General features: G+C 50.0%; 1 protein-coding gene across 1 annotated transcript; it reads left to right on the top strand.

Annotated features, from left to right (window-relative positions):
* The first annotated feature begins 15,026 nt into the window (after positions 1–15,026).
* Positions 15,027–15,632, top strand: LOC308606071 (V-type proton ATPase subunit e 1-like). Its single transcript, XM_081216550.1, has one exon. It carries the CDS (start codon positions 15,181–15,183, stop codon positions 15,424–15,426), a length of 246 nt encoding a protein of 81 aa, XP_081072676.1. The 5' UTR covers positions 15,027–15,180; the 3' UTR covers positions 15,427–15,632.
* Positions 15,633–23,989: the final 8,357 nt, after the last annotated feature.

Below are 23,989 nucleotides of genomic sequence, written 5' to 3'. Positions count from 1 at the left end.
GTTTCTGGAAGTTCTTCTGAGCTCCCAGGATGCCACAATCCTGGGCCCCAAACTTCTGGGCCCCAAACCTCCAACCTACAAACGATGTACTGGCAGCTGAGGAGGGAGCTGGCCCTTCCTTCTTGCAGAATCCGTCTGAGACGCAGCAAAGGTCTGCAGGAGTGCTGTAAGCAGGCTGAATGCCAGCACCACACTGCTTGGGAACCCCCGACAGGGGGCTCTGGCACAAGGTGACACAGGGACAGAGCACGGACTTGGGAGTCCCTGGGTTGCTCCACCTCTTACCCATCGAGGGACCTCAGACAAGTCACTCTTGCCTCTTTGGACCTCAGGCTGCTCATCTAGGAAATGGGAATTTCTCACAGCATCCTCACTGCAGCGCAGAGATTACAGGGGAGCTGTAGGCTGAAAGGTGCTTGACTAATAATGGCAACTCTGTGTACTGGTTGGCATGCTTTGGGGCTGCAGATAACACAAAGGCCATCTAACAGCCCCGGGACTTGTCAGAAAGACAGATTCTCAGGCCCCAGCCTAAATCCAGTGAGTCAGACCTCTGGGAGTTAACAAGCCCTCAGGGTGATTCTGCTGCTGGTTCACTTGCAGAATCATTGCTCGGAAAAACGTTCAGATATCTTACGTGAGAAGTCAGGAGGGAGATGATTCGGGGACAGCAGCTCACAGATGTCGGGACACCTGGTCAGCATCCCTGCAAACCTCGCCCCGTCCTCTGTGGTCAGGACGGCCACTGGCCGCAAACTGTCCCCACACTGAGTCTGAGACGGGACGAAGGGAAGAGAGGGCGGGTCCTCCTTCTCACAGTATTCTCTCTTTTCTCAGGGAAGAAAATCTTTCCCGGGATCACCCAGCAGACTTGTTTCTAAATCCCTTTCATCACTGATGGGTCACGTGCCCATTCCTAGGTTTATCACGAGGAATCGTGATAGAACAGGAAGGTTTAGAGTAAAGAGAGGCTGACCGGGGGCCATGAAGGGGTCATGTGGTGTAAGAGAGAAGAGCTAGGACGCAGACATGCCGGAGTTTGACTCCCACATCAGCTCTCACCAGCTGTGTGACGCCGGGCAAGTCGCTCAACCTCTCTGTGCATCAGTGGCCTCCTCCGTTAGAGGGAAATAATAACAGTGTCTGCTCCAAGGGGTGGTTATGCGGATTACATGAGGTCGAACTTGAGACGTGCTCAGCCCTTGGTGGGCACACACAGCTGCCCCGTTTGATCACTATATTGCTTTGCGGCATGGAACTGGTGCCAGTGGTTACATGCCACAGGGAGACAGATTTCTACCAAACACAATAAAGAAGATTCAAATGGGTGGAACTTCCAAACATGAAATGGCCCTTGTGAAGAGGGAGTGAGCTCCTCATCCTTGGAAGAATACAAGCAGAAGCTGGAAGATCCTCAGACTAGATCTACTTTAAATCCTCTTTCCTGATTCTGGCTCCCAGCAGAGACCTGCCTTTCCCTCCTCCGCCCTGCCCAGAGGGCCCTGGGGACCCACGGAAGGGGTGACCTGAGCTATGGAATCTTGGCTCCTCAAACCATGGCCACTTCATTCTATAAAGGAAAAACAAAAACCCTACAGCTTTGTAGGTGGTCCTGAAACCGTTATGTCTTACTGGGTTCAATTTTGTTTGTTTGTTTTATCCATTTTCCTTCCAGTTTTTCACACCAAACCAAAACCTGTCCTAGACGACCACCGGGCCTTAAAAGGTCTTTTAGCCCCTTAAAAAAATAAATGTGTTGCCAAAGGCCCAGGTGTTGAAAACCTCATGGCATTCCTTTGACTCTTTCATCTTGGCCAACTAAACTGGTAGCAGCCTTCACCCAGGGGCCAGGGAGACAGACCATTAAACCAATTCTTCTGTCAGTGCCTGGCCTGCCTCCGAGGTGGGCAGAAGGCCTCCCTGTGGGGCCCGGCTGCCACCACGCTGGACGGGGATGGGCTGGCTCATCGGGCAGCAGGCTCCCCGCTCACCTGCTCTCACCTTACACCAGACATGGCTGTGGTCCCAAGGATATTTCCTCTCCATCCTGCTGTCACTAGCCCAGGCCCACTGCCCCCGCCCCTATCTGACCCAGGAAGATGGCAAAGGAACTCACCTGTGCCAAGTGCCACTATGTGCCAGGACTGAAGGGGCACCAGACACATGCTGGCTCATCTACTAAGCACACGTCTCCATCAACAACTTGCTAATTCAATATACTTGTCAAATATAATAATTCAAATCCTAATTAGATTTTCTTTGTCAAAATGTCAGCTAGGAGTGTGTTGGGCTGCAGGTAACAGAGACCCAGCCACAGTGGAAGGTAGGAGGGTGAGGATGCTGTGAGAAGTTCCCATGTCCTAGATGAGCAGGGTGCAGTGCTTGGGAAGTTCTCAAGGACCAGGTTCCTTCCCACTTACTGCTCTGCCATCCTCAGCACATGGCACGTGTCCTTGTGGTTGAAAGATGACTGCTTTGGACTTCTCTGGTGGTGCAGTGGTTAAGAATCTGCCTGCCAATGCAGGGGACACAGGTTTGAGCCCTGGCCCAGGAAGATCTCACATGCTACAGAGCAACCAAGCCCATGAGCCACAACTCCGGAGCCTGCGTGCCACAACTACTGAAGCCAGTGCGCCTAGAGCTTGTGTTCTGCAACAAGAGAAGCCACCGCAATGAGAAGCCCACGCATTGCAACAAAGAGTAGCCCCCGCTCGCCACAACTAGAGAAAGCCCACGCGCATCAACAAAGACCCAGCGCAGCCAAAAATAAATAAATTAATGAATCAGTTAATTTTTAAAAAAAGAAAGATGACTGGTTCCCTCCAGCAAGTCATAGACATTCCAGAAAGGAAGAGACATTTCAAAAGGCAGAAGGCATATGGCAGTTGATTTTGCCCCCTTTTATTATAGATATTGTATTTTTCAATTCTAGAATGTCCAGTTGGTTCTTTTCCTAATTTTCTAATTCTTGGTGAAATTTCTCATTTTTTCATTTATTTTGAATGTATTTTTGTTTATGACTTCAACATAGATATAGATCAGCTAATCCCTGTATCTGGACCATTCACCATTTACTGTCTTTTCTCTTGAACAGGGCTTGGCATACTTTTTCTTAAAGGATCCAATTGATAAATATTTTAGGGTTGTGAGCAATAGCATCTCTGTCACGATTTAACTTTGTGGTTGTAGTCTGAGAGCAGCCATAGACGATATGTAAGTGGATGAGCATGACTGTGTTCCAGTAAAACTTCATTTTTAAAAGTAAACCAAAAAAAAAAAAGAAAAAAAGAAAAAGCAGACGGCCATCCCCTGGGCCATAGTGTGCTGACCTCTTCTCTTGAGGATGGACACATTTTTTGGTTTGTTTATTTCTTTGTATGTCTAGTAATTTTAGAGGATATCTTGGACATTGTCAGGAAGGCCTCCTGGAGATTCTAGATTGTTACATTTCGTTTGAGCAGGGAATTAACTTGTCTGGACTCAAACTCTACTCGGCTGCAGTGGCCGGTAACTGAAATCACTCTCGGTTCTGTTGGCCTTCGCCGAGCTGCTGGGAGTCTGCTGTGTGCCTGCATGGTTCAGGGGTCAGCCAGAGACTTGGGCAGAGCTTGTACCCAGAATCTGGCATTCCCCTTCTGCAACCCTCTCCTTTGTGGAGGTTCCCTTCTCACTTTCCAGCTGCTGCATCCTCTGGTTCTTCAAGATCTGAGGCCTCTTTTAGACGTTTAGCCACCCCTATAGGATGCTGACTAGGGCTGTGTTCAGGCAAAAAGTTGAAAAACACTGGAGACTCACACAGTGCAGTCGCCTTCCTCCAAGTGTTGACTCCCATGCAGTTTCTGCCTGCCTTTGCTTCTCCCAATAACCATCAGAGAGTTGTATTTTTATATTTTGTCTGGAGTTTGTGGTTGCCACATATAGAATGGTTGGTCTGATTTTAGCTACTCTGCCATCGCTGGGTGAGTAGAACCCAAGTCTGACGCACCCAGAAAAACAATGGAAGCATAGCTTTCCCAGAAGTCGCAGCCGGTAAATTTCCACTGACAACTTGTTGGTCAGAATTGGGTCCCACAGCCATTCCTAGCTGCAAGGAAGTTGGGAGAGATGCATATTTTTTCCTGAGCACATTGCAAATCCAACTGTAAAGCGGGTCCTATGAAGAAGAATGGGAGAAGGGACCTTGGGTAGTTAAGGTGCAGCTCACTTGTGAACTTCCACAGGTGTAGTTCCTTAGAGCTGCTGTAACAAATGACCACAAGTCCCGTGACTTAAACAACAGCAATGTATTCTCTCACAGTTCTGGAAGCCAGAAGTCTGAAATCAAGGCGTGGGCAAGGCCATGCGCTCTCTGAAGATTCCAGGGGAGGGTCCTTCCTGCCTCTTCCAGCTTCTGGGGGCCCCAGGCATCCCTTGGCTTACGACCGCATCACTCCAGTCACCCTGCCCCAGCCTACATGGCCATCTCAAGATCCTTAACTAATTACATCTGCAAAGATCCCAGTTCAAAACAAGGTCACATTCTGAGGTCCCAGGAAGGCATGAATTTGGGAGGGATACTGTTCAACCCAGTCTAACAGGTAGACACACCAGTCCTGCAGGCTGAGCAGTGGTAGCTGGTTGTCCACGTGATAGCTTATCTCCGTGGACACTTGGATTTGCCACCATTCACTCTTTGGGGTCTTTGCCCCAGCCCCTCTGTAGCTCACTGTTGGGGCAGCACTCTGGGAATGAGTGAGTGATGTAGCTCCAGTCTCCAGTCTGTGCCCTGTCCCATTTTCCCTTTTCAGCCCCTCATAGTTTGAATCTTTAAATCTTCCCAATATGACACTTTTGAGGGGTGGGAAAAGAATCTGGAGCCAGTGGGCCTGGGTTCAAATCCCAGCTCTACTACTTATACTCTGTGAAACCTTGGACGGGTTACTCAACCTCTCTGTGCATCAGTTTCCTCATATATAAAATGGGAACAATAATAGCAGCTACTTTGTTTTTTTTAAAATTTATTTTATGGAAGTATAGTGGATTTACAGTGTTGTGTTAATTTCTGCTGTACAGCAAAGTGACTCAGTCATACACATATATATGTTTTTTCATAGTCTTTTCCATTATGGTTTATCACAGGATATTGAATATATTTCCCTGTGCTCTACAGTAGGACCTTGTTGTTTATGCATTCTCTATATAATGGTTTGCATCTGCTCATCCCAAACTCCCACTCCATCCCTCCCCCACTCCCCCCCCACCTTGGCAACCACGAGTCTGTTCTCTATGTCTGTGAGTCTGTTTGTGTTTCGTAGATAAGTTCGTTTGGGTCATATTTTAGAGTCCACATATAAGTGATATCGTATGGTATTTGTTTTTCTCTGTCTGACTTCACTTACATGATAATCTCTAGGCCCACCCATGTTGCTGCAAATGGCATTATGGTTTTTTTTATGGCTGAGTAGTATTCCGTTGTATATATGTACCACATCTTTATCCATTCCTCTGTTTACATTTAGGTTTCCATGTCTTGGCTAATGTGAGTAGTGCTGTAATAGCAGCTACTTTGTATGGTTGTTACGAGATTCAAAGAAGTTAGTACAGTTTTTAAAAAACATTTGGAAGCCTGGTACGTAATAAGTGCTGTATACAGGTTAGTTGTATACCATCATTTTAACAAATATGTTGTGCATTCCTGGCGTTTTTTTCCATCTAAAACCCTGCCCTGAGCCTTCAGGCAGCAGCCCCTGCTGTCCTCAGGGAAGGGAGACCACAGCAGAGCAGCAGGAACAAACAGGTGCATTTTATTTAGCTTTAGATTTGCTAGACAGATTTCTGGTTTTTAAATTTTTTTCTTTTGACGTCATTTCAGACTTGCAGAAAAGCCACACAGATGCTCCAAAGAATTCCCCTCGACCCTTCATGCAGCTTCCTCAGATATGAACATTTACTGCATTTCCTTGATCATCTTCTTTGCCTTTTTTCTTTTCTATTTAAGAGGGAGTTGCAGACATGAGACCCACTTTATCTCTAAATACTTCAGTATTTCCTAAGAACAAGGACATTCTCTTCTGAGGAAGGAGACATTTTCTTACAACACCTGGTATAATTATCTGCATCAGGGAAGTTAACATGGATGCATTATGTGATCTAATCTACAGACCTTATTCAGATTTTGCTGATTGTCTCAGGAATGTCCATTATGGCAAAAGAAGATCTCAGATAATGAATCACATTCGGTTTTCGTGTCTTATTAGTGTCCTTGAATCTGGACAACTCCTCACTTTATGTTCTTTTATGATGTTGACATTTTTTAAAAGATGACTGACCAAATATTTTGTGGAGCATTCCTCAAATCAAGTTTGTCTTATGTTTCTTCCTTATGAGATTCAGATGACACATTTGTGGAAGGAATCTCACAGAAGTGACATTGTAAGCTTCTCAATGCCTCTTACCAAGGGCATATGTCTATTTGCTGTGGGCTCTGATGTCAATTTTGAGATCTTGATTAAGGTGGTGTCTGCCAGATTTTTCCACTGTGAAGTTCCTATATTTTTTGGTAATAGATAATTATCTTGCAGAGAGATACATTGGAACTATGTAAATATCCTATCCCCAGAAAACCTTCAGTCACCAGTTTTACCCTCTAGTGGTGCCTCTTCCCTGAAACAAGTATTTTATGATGGCTGTCAAATGGTAACTGCTCTAATTATGCTACACCTTCCACATTTATCAGTTGGCACTTTTCCTCTAAGGAAGAGGTTTCCCTTCTCCCGTATTCGTTTACTTATTCACACACACATTGTAGTTTATAAACGTATATTCCAAGTGTATTACTTGGAATATACATGTTATATACAATATATATACACGCATGTTATATACGCATATATATACACACAGGCATATATTGTTGTGGACTCATTAATTCTTATTTTATGCAGTGCATTACAATGTTGGTTTTTTTTGTTTTTTTGTTTTGTTTTTTTGATGCTCAAATCATCCCAGATTCGAGCGGCGGGAACCCCTTCCAGCTGGCGCGTGTCCTTTTCACACAGCCCATCAGTTTGGGCTCAGCTTTTCTGGCACAGCGTGTTCCTGGCTCGCCTTGTACTTTCCTTGCTCTAGTCCTGGAATCAGTCATTTCTCCAAGGAGCCCTACTTCCTTTTGGTGGAGACTGTATCTAAATAGATACGTGAAACTCTCTGGTGGAGAAAATAGGTTGAGGAAAAGGATGCTCGGATCTCAAAAGCCACATCTCATGGACCACACAACAGATTTGGGGAGAATCTGGTTCTTCACCCTGCCCAGCCTCTGCAGATAATGGGAGAGCAGCAGCCTAAACCCAGCTGCTGGCCATGGTCTGAGGGGCTCCCCAACCCCAGGAGGCTGAGCCCACCTCGTGCTGTAGAAACTTGGAGACACTTGCTTTCCCAGAATCCCTTGCAGCTAGGGTGTATGCATGGGACGTGTTTCTATAACTTCCAATTGGGAGCCCCTGGTGCAAGGAAGCTGGTGTCCAGAGACTTTTCTCGGGGGAGCAGTGGGACTTCAGGGATAGCAGGTAGGGGTACCAGATTTAGACAAAGTAAAATAATAATAATAACATTAAAATATTGTATGGAACATACCTCTACTAAAATACTATTGTTTTTGTGCGGTTCAAAGTGAACTGGCTCACCTCTGTTTCATCTGGCAACCCTAGACATGAGATAACAGGAGAGTCTGGACTCCCACCCCGGCGGGCTGTATGGCAGCCACCCACAGGTAGGTCCCACCAGACCATTCTGTGGAGTGATTTTGGGTGTCATTTCTGGCTGCAGAACCCTCCTGCCTGGTCCTCCAGCCCTCCTTGATATTCTGTGGGAACCACAGTGTTCTTGTAACAAGTCCCTTTTTTGCTTAAATAGGTACAGGGTGCTGTGAAGGGCCACCTGTGCCTGCCTCTCATTTTGCTGGAGTCAGGTGGGGACAAAGGGAGGAAACCCCCAGGTCAGTTCCAGGAAACTGGAGAGTAGAAGGGACTTGTGCCCCACTTCCTTCCAGAACTTGCAGGATTCCCCAGCCTGCAGCCTGAAGACAGCCACCCACCCATCCCTCCATCATCCATCATCTACCATCCACCCATCTACCCATCCACCCATCCATCTACCCACCTATCCATCCAGCATCCACCATCTACCATCTACCCACCCACCCACCCATCCATTCATCTGTCCATCCATCCATCATCCATCATCTACCATCTACCCATCCATCTTTGCATCCATCCACCCATCCATCCATTCGTCCATCCATCCATCATCCATCATCTACCATCCACCCATCCATCCATCCATCCACCCATCCATCCATCCACCCACCCATCCATCCATCCACCCACCCATCCATCCATCCATCCACCCACCCATCCATCCATCCACCCATCCATCCATCCATCCATCCATCCACCCATCCATCCATCCATCCATCCATCCATTCATCCATTCCTCCCTCCCTCCATCCATCTGACATTTATTGAACACCTACTGTGTGTTGGGCACGGTCTGGGTCCTAGAGACACTACAGATGAAAAAAAACAATAGATACAAGTGTGTCTGCTCCCACATGGAGCTTACCTTCATGTGGGGGAGGCAGGCGTGAAACAAGACAAGTTACACACGTTCTGTGTCAGTTGGTGAGAAGTGCTGTAAAGATCAAAGAACGAGGAAGGGAGCAGGGAGTGCCGAGGCTGGGGCTGTTGGTATTTTACACTGAGTGGTCAGGAAGGTGAGGTCAGGTCCCTGAGAAGGTGACCTTTGGAAAGGGGGATGGAGGGGAGGGAGGAGCGCAGTGGCATCAGAGGGCGGAGAGTTGCAGGTGGAGGGCGCGGCGAGCCCCAAGGTGCCGGGGAGAGCGCGTGCCTGGTCCAAGGGCCCAGCGGAGGCCACAGGGAGGGAGGGCACGGGCAGGGGCGGCGAGAGCCGAGGACAGACTGGGGACAACCTTCGGGCCGTGGGAAGGACTGGGGTTTGACTCCAGGGGAATGGGGGCCACAGGTGGGTCCAGGGCCATGGAGGGCTGGGCTCTGACTTCTGTTTTCAAAGGCCATTAAAAGCCACCTCAAGGAGAAGGGGGGAAGGAGGGCCTTCTGAATGAACTGATTTAAACTTGAAACAACAAGGAAACCCAGGATGCCTTTCCCTGAATGACCAGTTTTATTCTACCAAGTTCATTAGTTGGCGGGGAGGGGGGGGACTTGAGATCTAAAGGTCAAGTTTCCTCACAGGAGCGGGTGGCTGGAAAATTCACCGCACCTCACAGGCATCCCCTATTTATTCCTTGGCACACCCCACAATACCCCATTTACAGGTGGGGAAACCGAGGCCCAGCGCAGCCGAGCACCTTGCCCAGGCCCCCAGGCCACGGGTCCCACCCAGGCCTATCTGTCCCCTGAGCTCAATCCCAGACCTGCCTTCATCACGAGCTTCTTTCCAGCTTGAGTTGCCTGTGGTGAGCCCTTGCACTCTGTGGGACTACGGAAATCAAGACGGAAATGACCAGAAGCCCAGCCTGCCCTTCCGGCTGCCGGTATGGCCCGACCCTCCCTGCTGGGCTGGCCTGGAAGCACCAGCCCTGGCCCATGGGTGGATTGAGATGAAGCATCTCTACTGATGGGCATGGACCTGGGCTAACACGGTTTTGCCCCCCAAATAAGATGGCCTTGTCACGCAGGGGTGCGTGTGGACACAGCGGCGAGGACAGCAAGTCCCAGAGAGGCCTAGGTGAGGTCAGTGAGCACTGTCTTCCCCCCCCTCCCCGGGCTGGTCTGGTGGCGCAGGCAGGCCAGGCCTGGAGCAGACAGGAGGATCAAGACCCACCTTCCCCCCTTCCCAGGGCTGCTAGGACGACCTACCCACTTCCGGACAAGGCTGGCAGAGCCACGAGACGTCTGATCCCAGATGGAAAATTGAAACCACGCTGCTCCGTCACTACAGCCATTTGTCACTGGACAAGGGTGCATATAAACAGCTTAATTCAAACCACACTGCCACCCCCTCCACTCCCGCCTTTCCTGAGCTTTCCCTTGGCTTGCTTCAAGGTAACAAATACAGTGCAATGTCAAAGTGAAGGGCCCTCTTTCCTCCTCCTTGTTGAGATGAGCGTGCTGAAATGCTTTATCTTGTCTTCACGTCAGCCCCATGACATAAGAATTGTTATTATGCCCACTTGTCAGAGGCCCGAGTTAAATCATTGGGCCAAAGTCATGCAGACAAGAGGCAGCACCAGATGCTAGCCAAACCTTCCCGTAGACCCAGCTGCCCCTCTGTGACCGTGGCCGCTACGCCGGGGCACACAGCACCCAGGTGCACAGCCAGAACCGCAAACCTGCGCTGGATCCCAGGTCCACTCCACTTCCTGAGTGTAGGCGGTCTTTGAGGTCCCTCTCTGAGCCCCAGTGGGAGACCCACCCGCCTTGGACACTTGTCCCACAGCTGATAGGCCTGAGCTGGGCTTCGTCCTCAAACCACGTGACCATTAGCTTCTCTCACCATCTCAAAAATCTTTTTCAACTCTGGTATCATCAAGCAAGGGAGTATAACTAAAGTATGAGGAGCCCCCGGGTTAGAGTCCCTGCGGGGTCTCTTCTAGCTGTGTGATCTTGGGCAAGTTCCTTAACCTCTCTGTGCTTCCATTTCCTTATCTGTACAAGGGGCCCAATAATAGTACCTATCTCATAGAGCGGTCACAAGGAGTCGATGAGATAGTGTGTGTAAGGTGTTTAAAACAACACCTGGACTATTTACTAAAGGCTGATGAATAACAAAGGAAGCCCTGCAAATGTGTCTGATTGTATCACAATAATAAGTGAATGGTTATAAAAATAGCTGAGCAACAAAAAGTGCTCATACCAGCAACACATGGATGAACAAATGAGTGAATGAATGAACATGAAACTGACCAGACTAGACCAGCAGAAGCCCATGGGAGCCTGGCCCTGTTTTCCGGTGTCAGGAGCCCTGGGCTGTAGGTGAGGATGTGTGTGGTTGTAAACCGAGCCCACACGGTTGGAAGGGGGAGAATTTGATTTCCCTGTGCAGGAAGCCTGTGAGCTGGATCCACAGGCTGCTTCCTCTGCCCTATGAGAAGAGGACTTGTTTCTGCAAGGCCCCCTTCCCCACGTTCACCCTGCCCGCCTCGTTCAGTGATTCTAGCTAAAATAGTGAAAACAGTGAAGAGGAAGAATTCTCCCGGTGAGTTGTCTGGGGAGTGGCGACCAATCCTTTTCCAGCCAGAGTCTCAGAAGGCAGTGGATTGGAGGCTGGGAGCCTCAGGTGACAGTTTAAATGTCCTTCCCGCCTGGTGTTCTGGGCTTAGAAAATCAACGGAGGAAAGAAGGTCGTGTGTGTGTGTGTGTGTGTGTGTGTGTGTGCGTGTGCGTGTGCGTGTGCGTGTGTGTGTAAAGGGAGAGTCCAGGGTAAAGGAATAGCGGGGAGCACAAATACTTTCATAAGACCGAGCCACTGTACCCAGAATTAATGTGACACACACTGCATCTTTAAGATTGTATGGTTGAAACCAGACAACCACCATATTCCAAAAATCCTCCCCATTTCACCCGAGCCAGGCACTGTTCTCAGCTTTTTACAATTATCAACTTATCAGTCCTCAAAACAGCCTCGTGTGGTAGCTACCAGTATTATCTCCATTTCACAGATGAGGAAACTGAGGCACAGAGAGGGTAGGTGACTTACCCAAGGTCACACAGGCTGGAAGGAACAGAGTCAGGATTTGAGCCCGAGCAGTGGGTTAAACTGCCTGCTCCTGACCGCTAGGCCACGCCACCCTCGGAGTCCCTGACCCAGGGTCGCTCACAGCCACATTTCAGGGCCACGTGACAGGATGTGACCAGAAAGGTGGGCATCAGTTTCATAACACACTTAATTCTCCAAACTTGGCCCCAAATGGCTTTCAGAGTTCCCAACTCATGCGTCAAAACAAGAAGGGCACTCTCCTTGTTGTTATAAATTTATTCATTTATTTATATTTATTTTTGGCTGCGTTGGGTCTTCGTTGCTGCATGCAGGCTTTCTCTAGTTGCGGCGAGCGGAGGCTACTGTTCATTGCGGTGCGCGGGCTTCTCATTGCATTGGCTTCTCGTGGAACACGGGCTCTAGGCATGCGGGCTCAGTAGTTGTGGCACATGGGCTCAGTGGTTGTGGTGCACGGGCTTAGCCGGTCCGTGGCATGTGGCATCTTCCCGGACCAGGGCTCGAATCTGAGTCCCCTGCGTTGGCAGGTGGATTCTTAACCACTGTGCCACCAGGGAAGTCCCAGAAGGACACTCTTAAAAGCAAGTCAAGAAAGAAGGACAGTCCAGGAAACCATTCCAAATCGGAGGGGACAAAGGAACGGGGTAACTACACACAAGTGGGTCCTGAACCCCGGAAATAAAGGCTTCTTAGAGGCTTCGCTGGGATGACCTTGAGAGTGAGCTGTGGGTTACACAGTAGTATTGTGACAGGTTAGAGTACACGAAATATACTACGATGCCCTAATAGTACAGGCCAACCTTGGTTTAGTGCACTTCACTTGACTGCGCTTCGTGGATACTGTGTTTTTTACAAATTGCTGGTTTGTGGCGACCCTGTGTCTAGCAAGTCTATCAGTGCCATTTTTCCAACAGCATTTGCTCACTTCCTGTTTCTGTGTCATATTTTGGTAATTCTCACAATGTTTCCAACTTTTCCATTGTTGTTATATTTGTTATGGTGATCTGTGATCAGTGATCTTAATGTGAGTCTTGTAATTGCTTGGGGGCACCACAAACCACACCCATATTAGAAGGCGGACTTAATCCATAAATATCACGTGTGTTCTGACCAGTCCATAGACCAGCCGTTCCGCCCTCTCTCCCTCTCCTCGGGCCTCCCTATTCCCAGACACAACAATATTGAAATTAGGCCAATTAATAACCCTGCGATAGCCTCTCAGTGTTTCAGGAAGAGTCGTACGTCTCTCACTTTAAAGCAAAAGCTAGAAACGATGAAGCTTAGTGAGGAAGGCTTGTTAAAAGCCAAGACAGACCAAAATCGAGGCCTCTCTTGCCAAACTGTCAGCCAAGTTGTGAATGCAAAAGAAGGTTCCTGAAGGAAATTAAAGTGCTGCTCCAGTGAACACACGGATGGTAAGAAGGTGAAACAGGCTTACTGCTGATATGGAGAAAGTCTGAGTGGTCCTGATAGAAGATCCAACCAGCTACGTTCCCTGAAGCTACAGCCTAGTCCGGAGCAAGGCCCCAGCTGTCTCCAGTTCTACGGAGGCTGAGAGAGGGGAGGGAGCTGCAGGAGGAAAGTCTGAAACAAAGGTCGGTTCGTGAGGTTGAAGGACAGAAGCCGCCTCCGCAGCACGAAAGTGCCAGGTGGAGCCGCAGGCGCTGAGGGGGAAGCTGCAGCAAGTCCTCCAGAAGCTGTGGCTCAGGTCATCCGTGAAGGTGGCTGCACCAAACAAGAGATGATCCCTGTAGGGGAAACAGCCATTAAGAACATTCATGGTTCATGGGAAGAGGTCCAAATATTGACATACACAGGAGTTTGGAAGAAGTCGATTCCAGCCCTCATGGACAGCTTTCAGGGGTTCAGGATTTAGTGGAGGAAGGCACTGCAGATGTGGTGGAAACAGCAAGAGAACTAGAATTAGAAGTGGAGCCTGGGGGCTTCCCTGGTGGCACAGTGGCTAAGAATCCGCCTGCCAGTTCAGGGGACACAGGTTCGAGCCCTGGTCCGGGAAGATCCCACATGCCACGGAGCAACCAAGTCCACACTCCACAACTACTGAGCCTGCGCTCTAGAGCCTGCGAGCCACAGCTACTGAGCCCACGTGCCACAACTACTGAAGTCCGCACGCCTAGAGCCCGTGCTCCACAAGAGAAGCCCCTGCAATGAGAAGCCCGCGCACCACAACGAAGAGTAGCCACTGCTTGCCACAACTAGAGAAAGCCCGTGCTCAGCAATGAAGACGCAAGGCAGCCAAGAATAAATTAATTAATTAAGAAAACAAAAGTGCGCTGGAAATAACGTTAAAAAAAAAAAAGTAGAGCCTGAAGACGTGACTGAATTGATGTAATCTCCTGATAAAACTTGAACGGATGAGGAGTTGCTTCTTATAGATGAGCAAAGAAAGTGGTTTCTCGAGATGGAATCTACTCCAGGCGAAGATGCTGTGAAGATTGTTGAAATGACAACAAAGGATTTAGATTTTTTTTTTTTTTGGCCACGCCGCTCGGCATGCAGGATCTTAGTTCCCCAACCAAGGGTGGAACCTGCGCCCCCTGCAGTGGAAGCGCGGAGTCCTAACCACTGGACCGCCCGGCATGTCCCAAGGATTTAGAATATTATATCAACTTAGTTGATAAGGCAGGGTTTGGGAAGACTGACTCCAATTTTCAAAGAAGTTCTACTGTGGATCAAATGCTATCACACAGCACTATATGCTACAGAGAAATTGTTCACGAAAGTCAATCGATGCGGCAAACCTGACCTCTTTTTTTTTTTTTTTTTTTTTTTTTACGGCTGTGTTGGGTCTTCGTTTCTGTGCTAGGGCTTTCTCTAGGTGCGGCAAGCGGGGGCCTCTCACCATCGTGGCCTCTCTTGCTGCGGAGCACAGGCTCCAGACGCGCAGGCTCAGTAACTGTGGCTCACGGGGCCAGCTGAGCGTGGCCACGGAGCGTGGCATGTGGGATCTTCCCAGACCAGGGCTCGAACCCGTGTGTCCTGCATTGGCAGGCGGACTCTCAACCACTGCGCCACCAGGGAAGCCCCTGACCTCTTATTTTAAGAAATTGCCGCGGGACTTCCCTGGTGGCGCAGTGGTTGAGAGTCCGCCTGCCAGTGCAGGGGACACAGGTTTGGGCCCTGGTCCGGGAAGATCCCACATGCCGCGGGGCAACTAAGCCCGTGCGCCACAACTACTGAGCCTGCTCTCTAGAGCCCACGAGCCGCAACTACTGAGCCCGTGCGCTGCAATAAGAGAAGCCACCGCAATGAGAAGCCCATGCACCGCAAAGAAGAGTAGCCCCGCTGGCGGCAACTAGAGAAAGCCTGCGCACAGCAACGAAGACCCAACGCAGCCAATAAATAAATAAATTAATTAATTTAAAAAAAAAAAGAAATTGCCGCGAGGGAGGCGGCGGGTCAGGGCTGGCACCTCCCGCAGCAGCCATGGCGTATGCCGGCCGCACCGTGCCTCTCGTTGTGACGAGCGTGTTCTGGGGCTCCGTCGGTTTCCTGGTGCCCTGGTTCATCCCTAAGGGTCCCAGCCGGGGAGTTACCATCACCACGTTGGTGACCTGTTCCGTTTGCGGCTACCTCTTTTGGCTGATTGCAATTCTGGCCCAACTCAACCCTGTCTTTGGACCACAGTTGAACAATGAAACTATCTGGTACCTCAAGCATCATTGGCCTTGAGGAAGAAGACCTGCTCGCCAGTGCCCAGTCATTGAGGTCACGAAGAGAACTCCTCTAGATGCGAAGTCACCTCCAGACCCAGGCCACCTTCCTTGACTCGCCCACTTTGGCCGTCAGCTGCCTTAAACGTTCCCACCACGTTTGAATATCTTATTCTGCAATGCAGTATTTTTTCCTGTCGCCCTTTTTGCACTTTGATGAATGATGTGCCTGTTGAATCTAAACTGTGCTGCCTCTATAAAATGTTTATGTACTCTTCCGAGATAGAAATGCTGTTCTTCTGAGAAATAACATTACTCTCTCCTTGGAAACTGGATTTGAAGATGGCTCTGCCTGCTCACAACATGGGAATCCGTGAAGTGTTTAAAAACTGTTACATGGGTTTCCCTGGTGGCGCAGTGGTTGAGAGTCCGCCTGCCGATACAGGGGACACGGGTTCGTGCCCCGGTCCGGGAAGATCCCACATGCTGCGGAGCGGCTGGGCCCGTAAGCCATGGCCGCTGAGCCTGCATATCCGGAGCCTGTGCTCCGCAACGGGAGAGGCCACAACAGTGAGAGGCCCGCGTACCGCAAAAAAAAAAAAAAAAAAAAAACTGTTATACGACAATAAGACTCCAGTGGGGCAGTCAGTAGAACATGTTCAGAGGGAAAATCTGTCCCCCCAGAGTTACACCAAAGTATATTTTCAGGATGAATTTCTTATTTCTGCCGTCCTTTGGAATAAATTATTTTTCTGCTCTCTAAAAAAAAAAAGAAAGAAAGAAATTGCCGCAGCCATGCCATCCTTCAGTAGCCACCACCCTGATCAGTCAGCGGCCATCAACACCCAGGCAGGGCCCTCCACCAGCAAAAAAGAGGACGACTCGCTGAAGGTGCGGATGATGGTTAGAATGTTCTAGCAATGCAGTATTTTTAAATTAAGGCATGTACGTTGTTTTTTCAGACTTAATGTAATTGCACACTTAACAGACTACAGTATAGTATAAACATAACTTTCATATGCACTGGGAAACCAAAAAATTCAGGTGATTTATTGCAATATTTGCTTTATTGCAGTGGTCTGGAATCGAGCCAGCGATATCTCTGAGGTTCGGCTGTATTATACTCTGGTAAGATGTTAAATTTCCTGATTTGGGTCATTTTATTGTATTTAGAAAGTCGTGTTCTTAGGAAACACATACCAGATTGTTTAGGGAGAAAAGTGGCTGATGTTTGCAACTTACGTATATATTATATTTACATGAAAACATATATAGACAAAGAATGGGGCAAAATGTAAATGAATCTGTGTGAAGGTACATGGGAATCCCCTTTATTATTGCAACTTTTCTGTTGTAATTATACCAAAATAAAAAGTTACAGAAAATAACAACCAAAAAAAAGGAAGTAGCCCCAAATCTGATGTCACAGCGCAGCCCGGCACCTGTCTTTCAGATTCTCGACATCCACCGACACTGAAACACACCTGTGCCCTCTCAGTCCCCCAGTGGCTGCTGCAGGTTACCACGTTCTGGTGGGCGGCCCATTGCTCGGATTGTTTGAGAGGCCCCGGCTGCCCCGGACATCCTCGCCTCTCCCGCCCAGCTCCAGAGATGCCAAAAGCACCCACTGTGTGCCAGGCACTGGAGCTGACCCTGGTGGTTCCAGGGTCAACAAGACAGACCCTGCCCCCGCCCTCACCCTCAGGGAAGCAACAAACACAGGACAGGAATTTCAAGGGTGAGGAGGGTCCAAGGAGAGGTGCTCCGGGAACCTACTTGTCCCGAGCAGGATGGGAGCGGAAAGGCTTCCAGGTGGAAATAATTTACACCAAGGCCCAGAGGAGGAGAGGGGGCAAAATGCTTCCTGGCAAATCTGTGAGTTAGGTACCCTGAGCCCATTTTATAGGTGGGAAAACTGAGGCTCCAGGCGTGTAATTAACTTGCCTGAGGTGCTGTGGCTAGGACGTGGTGGCCTTGGGATCCACACTGGAACACTGCCACACCCTCCTATGAGCAAGAGGGGTGACATCTATGGGGAGACCAGAACCCACTCCCAGAGAGGGGACATCCGGGGTTGGGGCCACCCCTTCCATCCCCGGGAGCCAAGGGTGCAGATAACTAACAGGGTTTTCAGGAACCACTGTCTCTAGTGTCTACTTTTTGCTGAGCTATTTCCCCAGAAATTCTATAGGCTAAGAGCCAGATTTCTTCCCCCTGATAATGAAATTGGAGTGATCACACCAGTGGGAAAATTGGGCCCAAGGTCCCCACTCAACCTGATCTTTCAACTTCTCAGCCTTCTACCTGCTGGAGCTGCCTGGACGTCTGGGGAGCAGACACCGCAGACAAGGATGCCCAGGTAAGGCATCTGCGTGCGGGGCAGGCCCAGCCCTGCCACTTAGAAGCCCTGACATCTTGAGTCTAAACCTCCACTTTCTTGTCCCTAAAATACAGACGGTAATAGTGCCCACAGCCTTGGCTCAGGGCTGGACACACTTTATGATGACGGCGGCGATGTTGATCAGAATGACGATGATTTTGAGGCTGAAACACTTCATTTTCTCCATTCGTGGCCCAGATGCTAAGGAACTAGGTCCAAATCTCACTCTTTGGCCAGCTCCTTTCCTTCCAGACTGTGTGGGTTTGTTTTTCCCCTTGTTTCTTTGCCAAAAGCAAGAGTCACAAACCTCACCACCTGCCCCTTTGGAAGAGAATTATTATTTTAACCAAAAGAACAGTGATGGCAAACCTTAGGAAACCTTAGGAAAACCCTAAAGTGTCAGCAGGGATGGGTCCCAGCAAACCTCAGGCTCCATGTTTCACCTCAGTAACCTCTTCCTGTGTCATTGCTGCATTGGTCCCAGGGGCTTGGGGACCTAACCCCAAAGTATAATCGAGGAGAGACAGTTCAGAAGCTGGCCCCTGGGAAGATTCCAACAGTTGTTTTGTTTGGGCTGGACCTGTGGCTTCATCTCACCTGGGCAGCTGCCTTTCAGAATGGCCCCAGGCGGGGCTTCCCTGATGGCGCAGTGGTTGAGAGTCTGCCTGCCGATGCAGGGAACATAGGTTCGTGCCCCGGTCCAGGAAGATCCCACATGCCGCAGAGCGGCTGGGCCCGTGAGCCATGGCCGCTGAGCCTGCGCATCCGGAGCCTGTGCTCCGCAACGGGAGAGGCCGCAGCAGTGAGAGGCCCGCGTACTGCAAAAAAAAAAAAGAATGGCCCCAGGCGGCTCCCTCTTTGACAGTGGTCTTCAGTGATTAGTATAATGGTCACAGCACAACTGCATCTCCTGACCCCAGGAGAGGGGACATCCCAGGTTGGGGCTGCTCCTTCCATGCCTGGGAGGCAAGGATGCAGGTAACTAACAGGGTTTTCAGGGACCACTGTCTCTAGTCTCCACTTTTTTGCCGAGCTATTTCCCCAGAAAGTCTATAGACTAAGAACCAGATGAAATTGGAGTGATCACACCACCCTCAGCGTCTAAGATGGCAATGCCAAAATTTTGTGGCTGTGTAGAGATGCACCACACTGCGCGATCACGTATCCCAACTTTCAGCAAGAAGGCAAGACTTAAGAAATCGCGATGTGAATAATAATGCTGCTCCCACACTGTTTATGGATGGTGCTCATTCATCCACAGATGCGTTCTCGGAGTGCTTGCTCTTGGCTGAGCACTGCCGATGGGGCGGTTCCCAAAGGTGCTGTGGTTCAGGGATGCTGGGCGGTGGACCCGCCAACACCCTCGAGAATGGCAGTCGGGGGCGTGTGGTGCCATGAAGTGGGTGTGTTCATGTGTGCAGTCAGGGAGGCTTCCTGGAGGAGGAATCCGGTCTTTATCCTAGGAGCAGTGGGCTACATCAATTGAGGTTTTAATCAGGGTGGGGGACATGATCACATTTGCATTTTGAAAGCGTGTTCTGGCTACAGTGTGGAGAATGGATGGTTGGAGGTCAGAGTGGGAGCCAGGGAACCCGGGAGGAGACCTTAGCCCAGCCCTGGTGAGAGGCTCACAGCCAAATATTTCTAAAGTGCTTTCCTCCACTTCTGGGCGTCGTGGCCGAGGGGATGGAGAGAAGTGGGTGGGCTGAGAGATACTGAGGGGGCCACCCTGACAGGACTTGGGGGTTCATGGGCTTTGGGCAGAAGGAGAAGGCAGGGTCACAGTCACCTCCAGGTGACTGGCTTAGAGAAGCTGGTCCAGGTGGTGTCTGCCTGGCCAGGTAACTCAGGTGGGAGGGGGAAAGAAAAATCTTTGTCGTGGTAAATTTAAAAAATACAAAACGTAATCTGCAGTACAATATCGTTGTTTTAAAATGTACCAAAAAAAGACTGAAAGGAAATTCACCAAAGATCAACAGAGGTTCTCTCTGAACACAGGATTCTCCTCTTTCTACCTTTTTCTGTTTTCCAAATGATCGCTAATGACCATGTACTAATACAATAGTTAGGGAAAACCACAAGTGAAAATCGATATGCATTCAATCAATTCTAGGACAATCCTTGCCTCTGATGGAGGTAGTTTTTCAGTTTTTCCCAGAGAGTAAGTCTGGCTGCTCAGAGCAGGGAGAGAAAAGTCCCATAGTTGGGACTCCATAGTTTAACCTCACCCACTTCCACCAGGAGCTGCCAGCCAGGCTCTGTCCTCACTATCTCTGCAAGAAATTTTTGCTCCATTTGTTAAATCCAGGTGTGTGGATTGTATTCTGAATTCCAAAAGAATTTTCTTTTTCGAGTTCAGTGTCACATTTTCTCCCTTTCTCTCCCAAAGAAACGTGCAAAGCACGCCACAGCTCCAAGTGCTTTTGACATCTTCCTGCAGTACTTGGGTCTTCCTAGAAAAATGAGGTGTTCCCTTCCCTGGCTTCAAAAGCGTGGAGAGGTGCACTGTTTTGTTTCACGTCTGACCCTGAGAAGATAGGATGTGGGTGGGGAAGAGCCACTGGGAAGCAGCCTCCCCCATAAATCCCATCTGTTTGCTCAGGAAGGGCAAAAGGTTGAAACATTTTAAAACCTGAGCCTGAAGGACTGAGTCTGGCCCAGGGGGACCCTGCCGACTGTCTGGGGAAGATCGCGGCCCCATTCCAGGGAGATGAACCCCCCAAATGCAGGGGAAGGAGGCCGTGCTCCAGGCCTCTGCGGCCTCCAGCCAGTGATTGCCAGAGGGCTTTCCCCCACCATGGTGGGTGCAGCCAGGTGCTGTAGCACTGGAGGCCCGGGAAGACCTTGACCCCTTTGGTTCTGCAAAGGGTTGGACTTTTAGTTTGTTCCTGATCCAAGAGTCCAGAACTCAGCCTGCAGGAGAGGTGATTGTCCCTCCTTGAAGAATTTTGGAGGACAGAGTTCTTCTGCCTTGACAAAATAGTAGCAGCAGTAGTAATAGCCATAGTAGCAATAATACTAATAGTAATAATACTAACAGCAGTAATAATAGAAGCTGTAGCAATAGCAATGTACTACTAATCGTAGTAATAATGGTAATAGTATTAATAGTAGCAATGATAATGATAGTAATGATAGTAATAGCAGTGGTAATCATAACAGTGATAATAGTATTAATACTGGTAGCAATAGTAACAATAGTCATAACAGTGATAATGATGGTAGTAATAGTAATAATAGTGATGGCATGAGTAATAATAGCAGCAGTAATAGCAGTGATCATAATCATGGTAGTAATAGTAGTAATACTAGGAGGAGGAATAGTAAGAATGGTAATAGTACTACTACCAGTAATAGCAACTACCACTTACTAGTCGCTCTGTCCCAGACGCTGCTGGGAGCACGAGACAGAAATGAACACCTTACTCTCCACGGCACCTGTGAGAAAGGTCCTGCTACTACTGTCCTCTGTTTGTAGATGAAGAAACTGATTTCCCCAAAGTCTCCCAGCTGCTAAGAGGCAGGGTCAGGATTTGAACCCAAACCCATGTCACTTTCCAGGCCCGGTGTGTGTTCGCAATCCGGCTGCCCAGGAGAATCGCGGGACGCAGCTAAGTCCCAGCCCCGTGCCGGGACGCTGATCCGCCAGCCTGCAGGGAGCCTGGTGCTGGCTTTGTGCTGTAGCTCCCGAGGTGATGTGAGCACTCAGCCAGGGTTGACCGTCACCATGCTACACAGTAGTTCTCTCCCTCGGGGAGGCAGCAAGACCCCCAAAGGTTATATAGCTTGTCACCCACCCATCGGGTTTCTGATTCAAGAGGTCTGGGCGGGGCCTAGGAACCTGCATTTCTACTAAGTGCTCAGGGGATGCTGATGCTGCTGGCCGGGCAGCCCACTCTGAGAAGCCCTGCTCGGCCCAGATTCCACTTCCTGGGCAGAAACCCGGTCCACGCGTCCATGCATTCACTCAGCAAACTCTAGCGAACGCCTACCGCGTGCCAAGCCCAGCTGTGAGTGACGAAGCACAAGGAGAGCTTACACGTGTGCATCTGCCCTTTCTCCCCCGGCAGCGTGGAGCACGCGGGGGTCATGCGGGATAAAGGACAGTCTCTTCCCAGGGCTGGGCTAAGGGCTTCTCCCGGGTTCCCTGGCTCCCACTTGAGGATAAGGGATGATCCTCGTTACACGGACTGGATGAGAGGGGCTGCCCTGACCCTCGGCGCAGCGTGTGGGGTGCCCCTTTGTCCTCAGCCCCCGAGCTAATCCACCGTCCACACGTCCCCTCTGAACTGGTTACATAAGTGTTCCCTGAGGCCCGGAAACTTCCAGATGGGCCTGTGGCCCATCCCACCAGCTGCTTCTGGGATGTCAGCCCCGGCCTCTTTCCTGGGCCCTGGAATTCCTGGAGGAGCCTGACAAGGAGCAGCTGCCGAAGTGTCTGGGAAGGCCAGGCGTGCAGAGGGAGCCTGTCAAGCAGCCTTTGTGCTCCTGACTCCTCCCACAGGCAGCTGCAAGGGGGAAGAGCTGGGTCCCTGTGACCCCGAACATCTGGGCCCAGCACACACCAGCCTCGAGAAAGGCCCGCCAGCCAACTCCCCTCAGCAGAACAGTCTGTGCTTGTCCCTCTTGTTCTGCTCGGATGCTTTCCGGGGCCCTCAGGGATGAATCTCCTCCCACCTGCCCTCAAGTAACCCTTACGGCTACATGCAGGGACCACTGGAGTTCCAGTCCTCCGGGTCCTTCAGAATCACCTGGAAAGCTGGCTTAAAATGCCCATTTGGGGGCCGCACCCAGAGAGCCTTGTCCTGTAGGTCTGGGAGGGGTCCGGGGATCTTCATTTTTGATGAGGTCCCCGGGCAATGCAGGGGTTCCTCGGACCACACTTTGAAAAACACTGACACAGCCGGTATACTCTCATTTTGTACAATATATGATACATGTAGGCAAGGGAGGCTATCTATTTTATATCTATATATGTATACAGATATTTCAGTATTTATTATATTGGTTTTCTAGGGCTGCCATAACAAAGTACCTAAACTGAGTGACTTAAAACAACAGACATGGGGCTTCCCTGGTGGTGCAGTGGTTAAGAATCTGCCTGCCACTGCAGGGGGCATGGGTTCGAGCCCTGGTCCAGGAAGATCCCGCATGCCGCAGAGCATCTAAGCCTGTGCACCACAACTACTGAGCCTGCTCTCTACAGCCTGCGAGCCACAACTGCTGAGCCTGTGTGCCACAACTACTGAGGCCCGCGTGCCTAGGACCCGTGCTTCACAACGAGAAGCCACTGCAATGAGAAGCCTGTGCACCGCAGTGAAGAGTGGCCCCCGCTCGCTGCAACTAGAGAAAGCCCGCGCGCAGCAACGAAGACCCAACACAGCCAAAAATAAATAAATTAATTAAAATAAAAAACAAAAGAAACCTGGATATATATTTTCCCAGTCTGGAGGCCAGAAGTCCAAAAATCAAGGTGTTGGCAGGGTCACCTCCCTCGGAAGGCTCTAGGGGAAGATCCTTCCAGCTGCTGGTGCCCCCAGACTTTCTTTGGCTTGTGGCCGCATCCCTCCAAATTGGCCTTCAAGCAAAAGGACGGGGAAGGTGCCTGAGTTCAGTTCCACCCCAGGAACAGAGCCGCAGGCTGGGTCCCTGGCCCCTCTTCAAAGCAGTCAGGCTTTGCCCTGCAGCCAGCAAAGTGGCTGATCAAACGACAGATTTTTCTGAGACCACACACTTCCAGCTGGCATCTGCCTGTCAACAACTACAGTCCTCTCCCCCCGCCCTGTTCCCCTCCCTCCTGGCGTCTCCTGCCAGCTCCTTTCCTTCCCCTCTGACGCTTGACCCTGGGCCTCTTCCCTCCCCCTTGGACCCACCCTCCCTGAAAAGCTTTAAGTGCCAGTAACATGCAGGTCACCCTACATCCCCCTTCAGCTTTTGCCTCCCTGAGTTCCAGGTCCATAGAGTTCCAGGGCCAAACCCCCACTGGCCTGCCCACTCAGGTGTCTTCCAGACACTCACTTCGCTTTCCGGTTATGAAGGTAGCAAGCCTCTGAGCCTGTCTGAGCCCCTGCTAGTAGCCGTGACCTTGGAGGGCTGCTGTAAGATGCAGCAATCATGCTAAGCACAGGGCAAGTGCCCAGAATCAAGAGGTGAGCATCTCACAAGGCAGATGTAAAATGCACACCCGCCCTTCCAGGTTGGA

The sequence above is a fragment of the Mesoplodon bidens genome (genome assembly GCF_964165515.1).
Source record: "Mesoplodon bidens genome assembly, chromosome: 18".
NCBI lineage: Eukaryota > Metazoa > Chordata > Mammalia > Artiodactyla > Ziphiidae > Mesoplodon > Mesoplodon bidens.
Note: the sequence above shows the minus strand (reverse complement) of the source record. Positions and strands in the feature narration are given on the sequence as shown.

Bases quoted from the DNA above. Each gene is read 5' to 3' on its own strand.
- LOC308606071 (XM_081216550.1), top strand. From the start codon at position 15,181: ATGGCGTATGCCGGCCGCACCGTGCCTCTCGTTGTGACGAGCGTGTTC.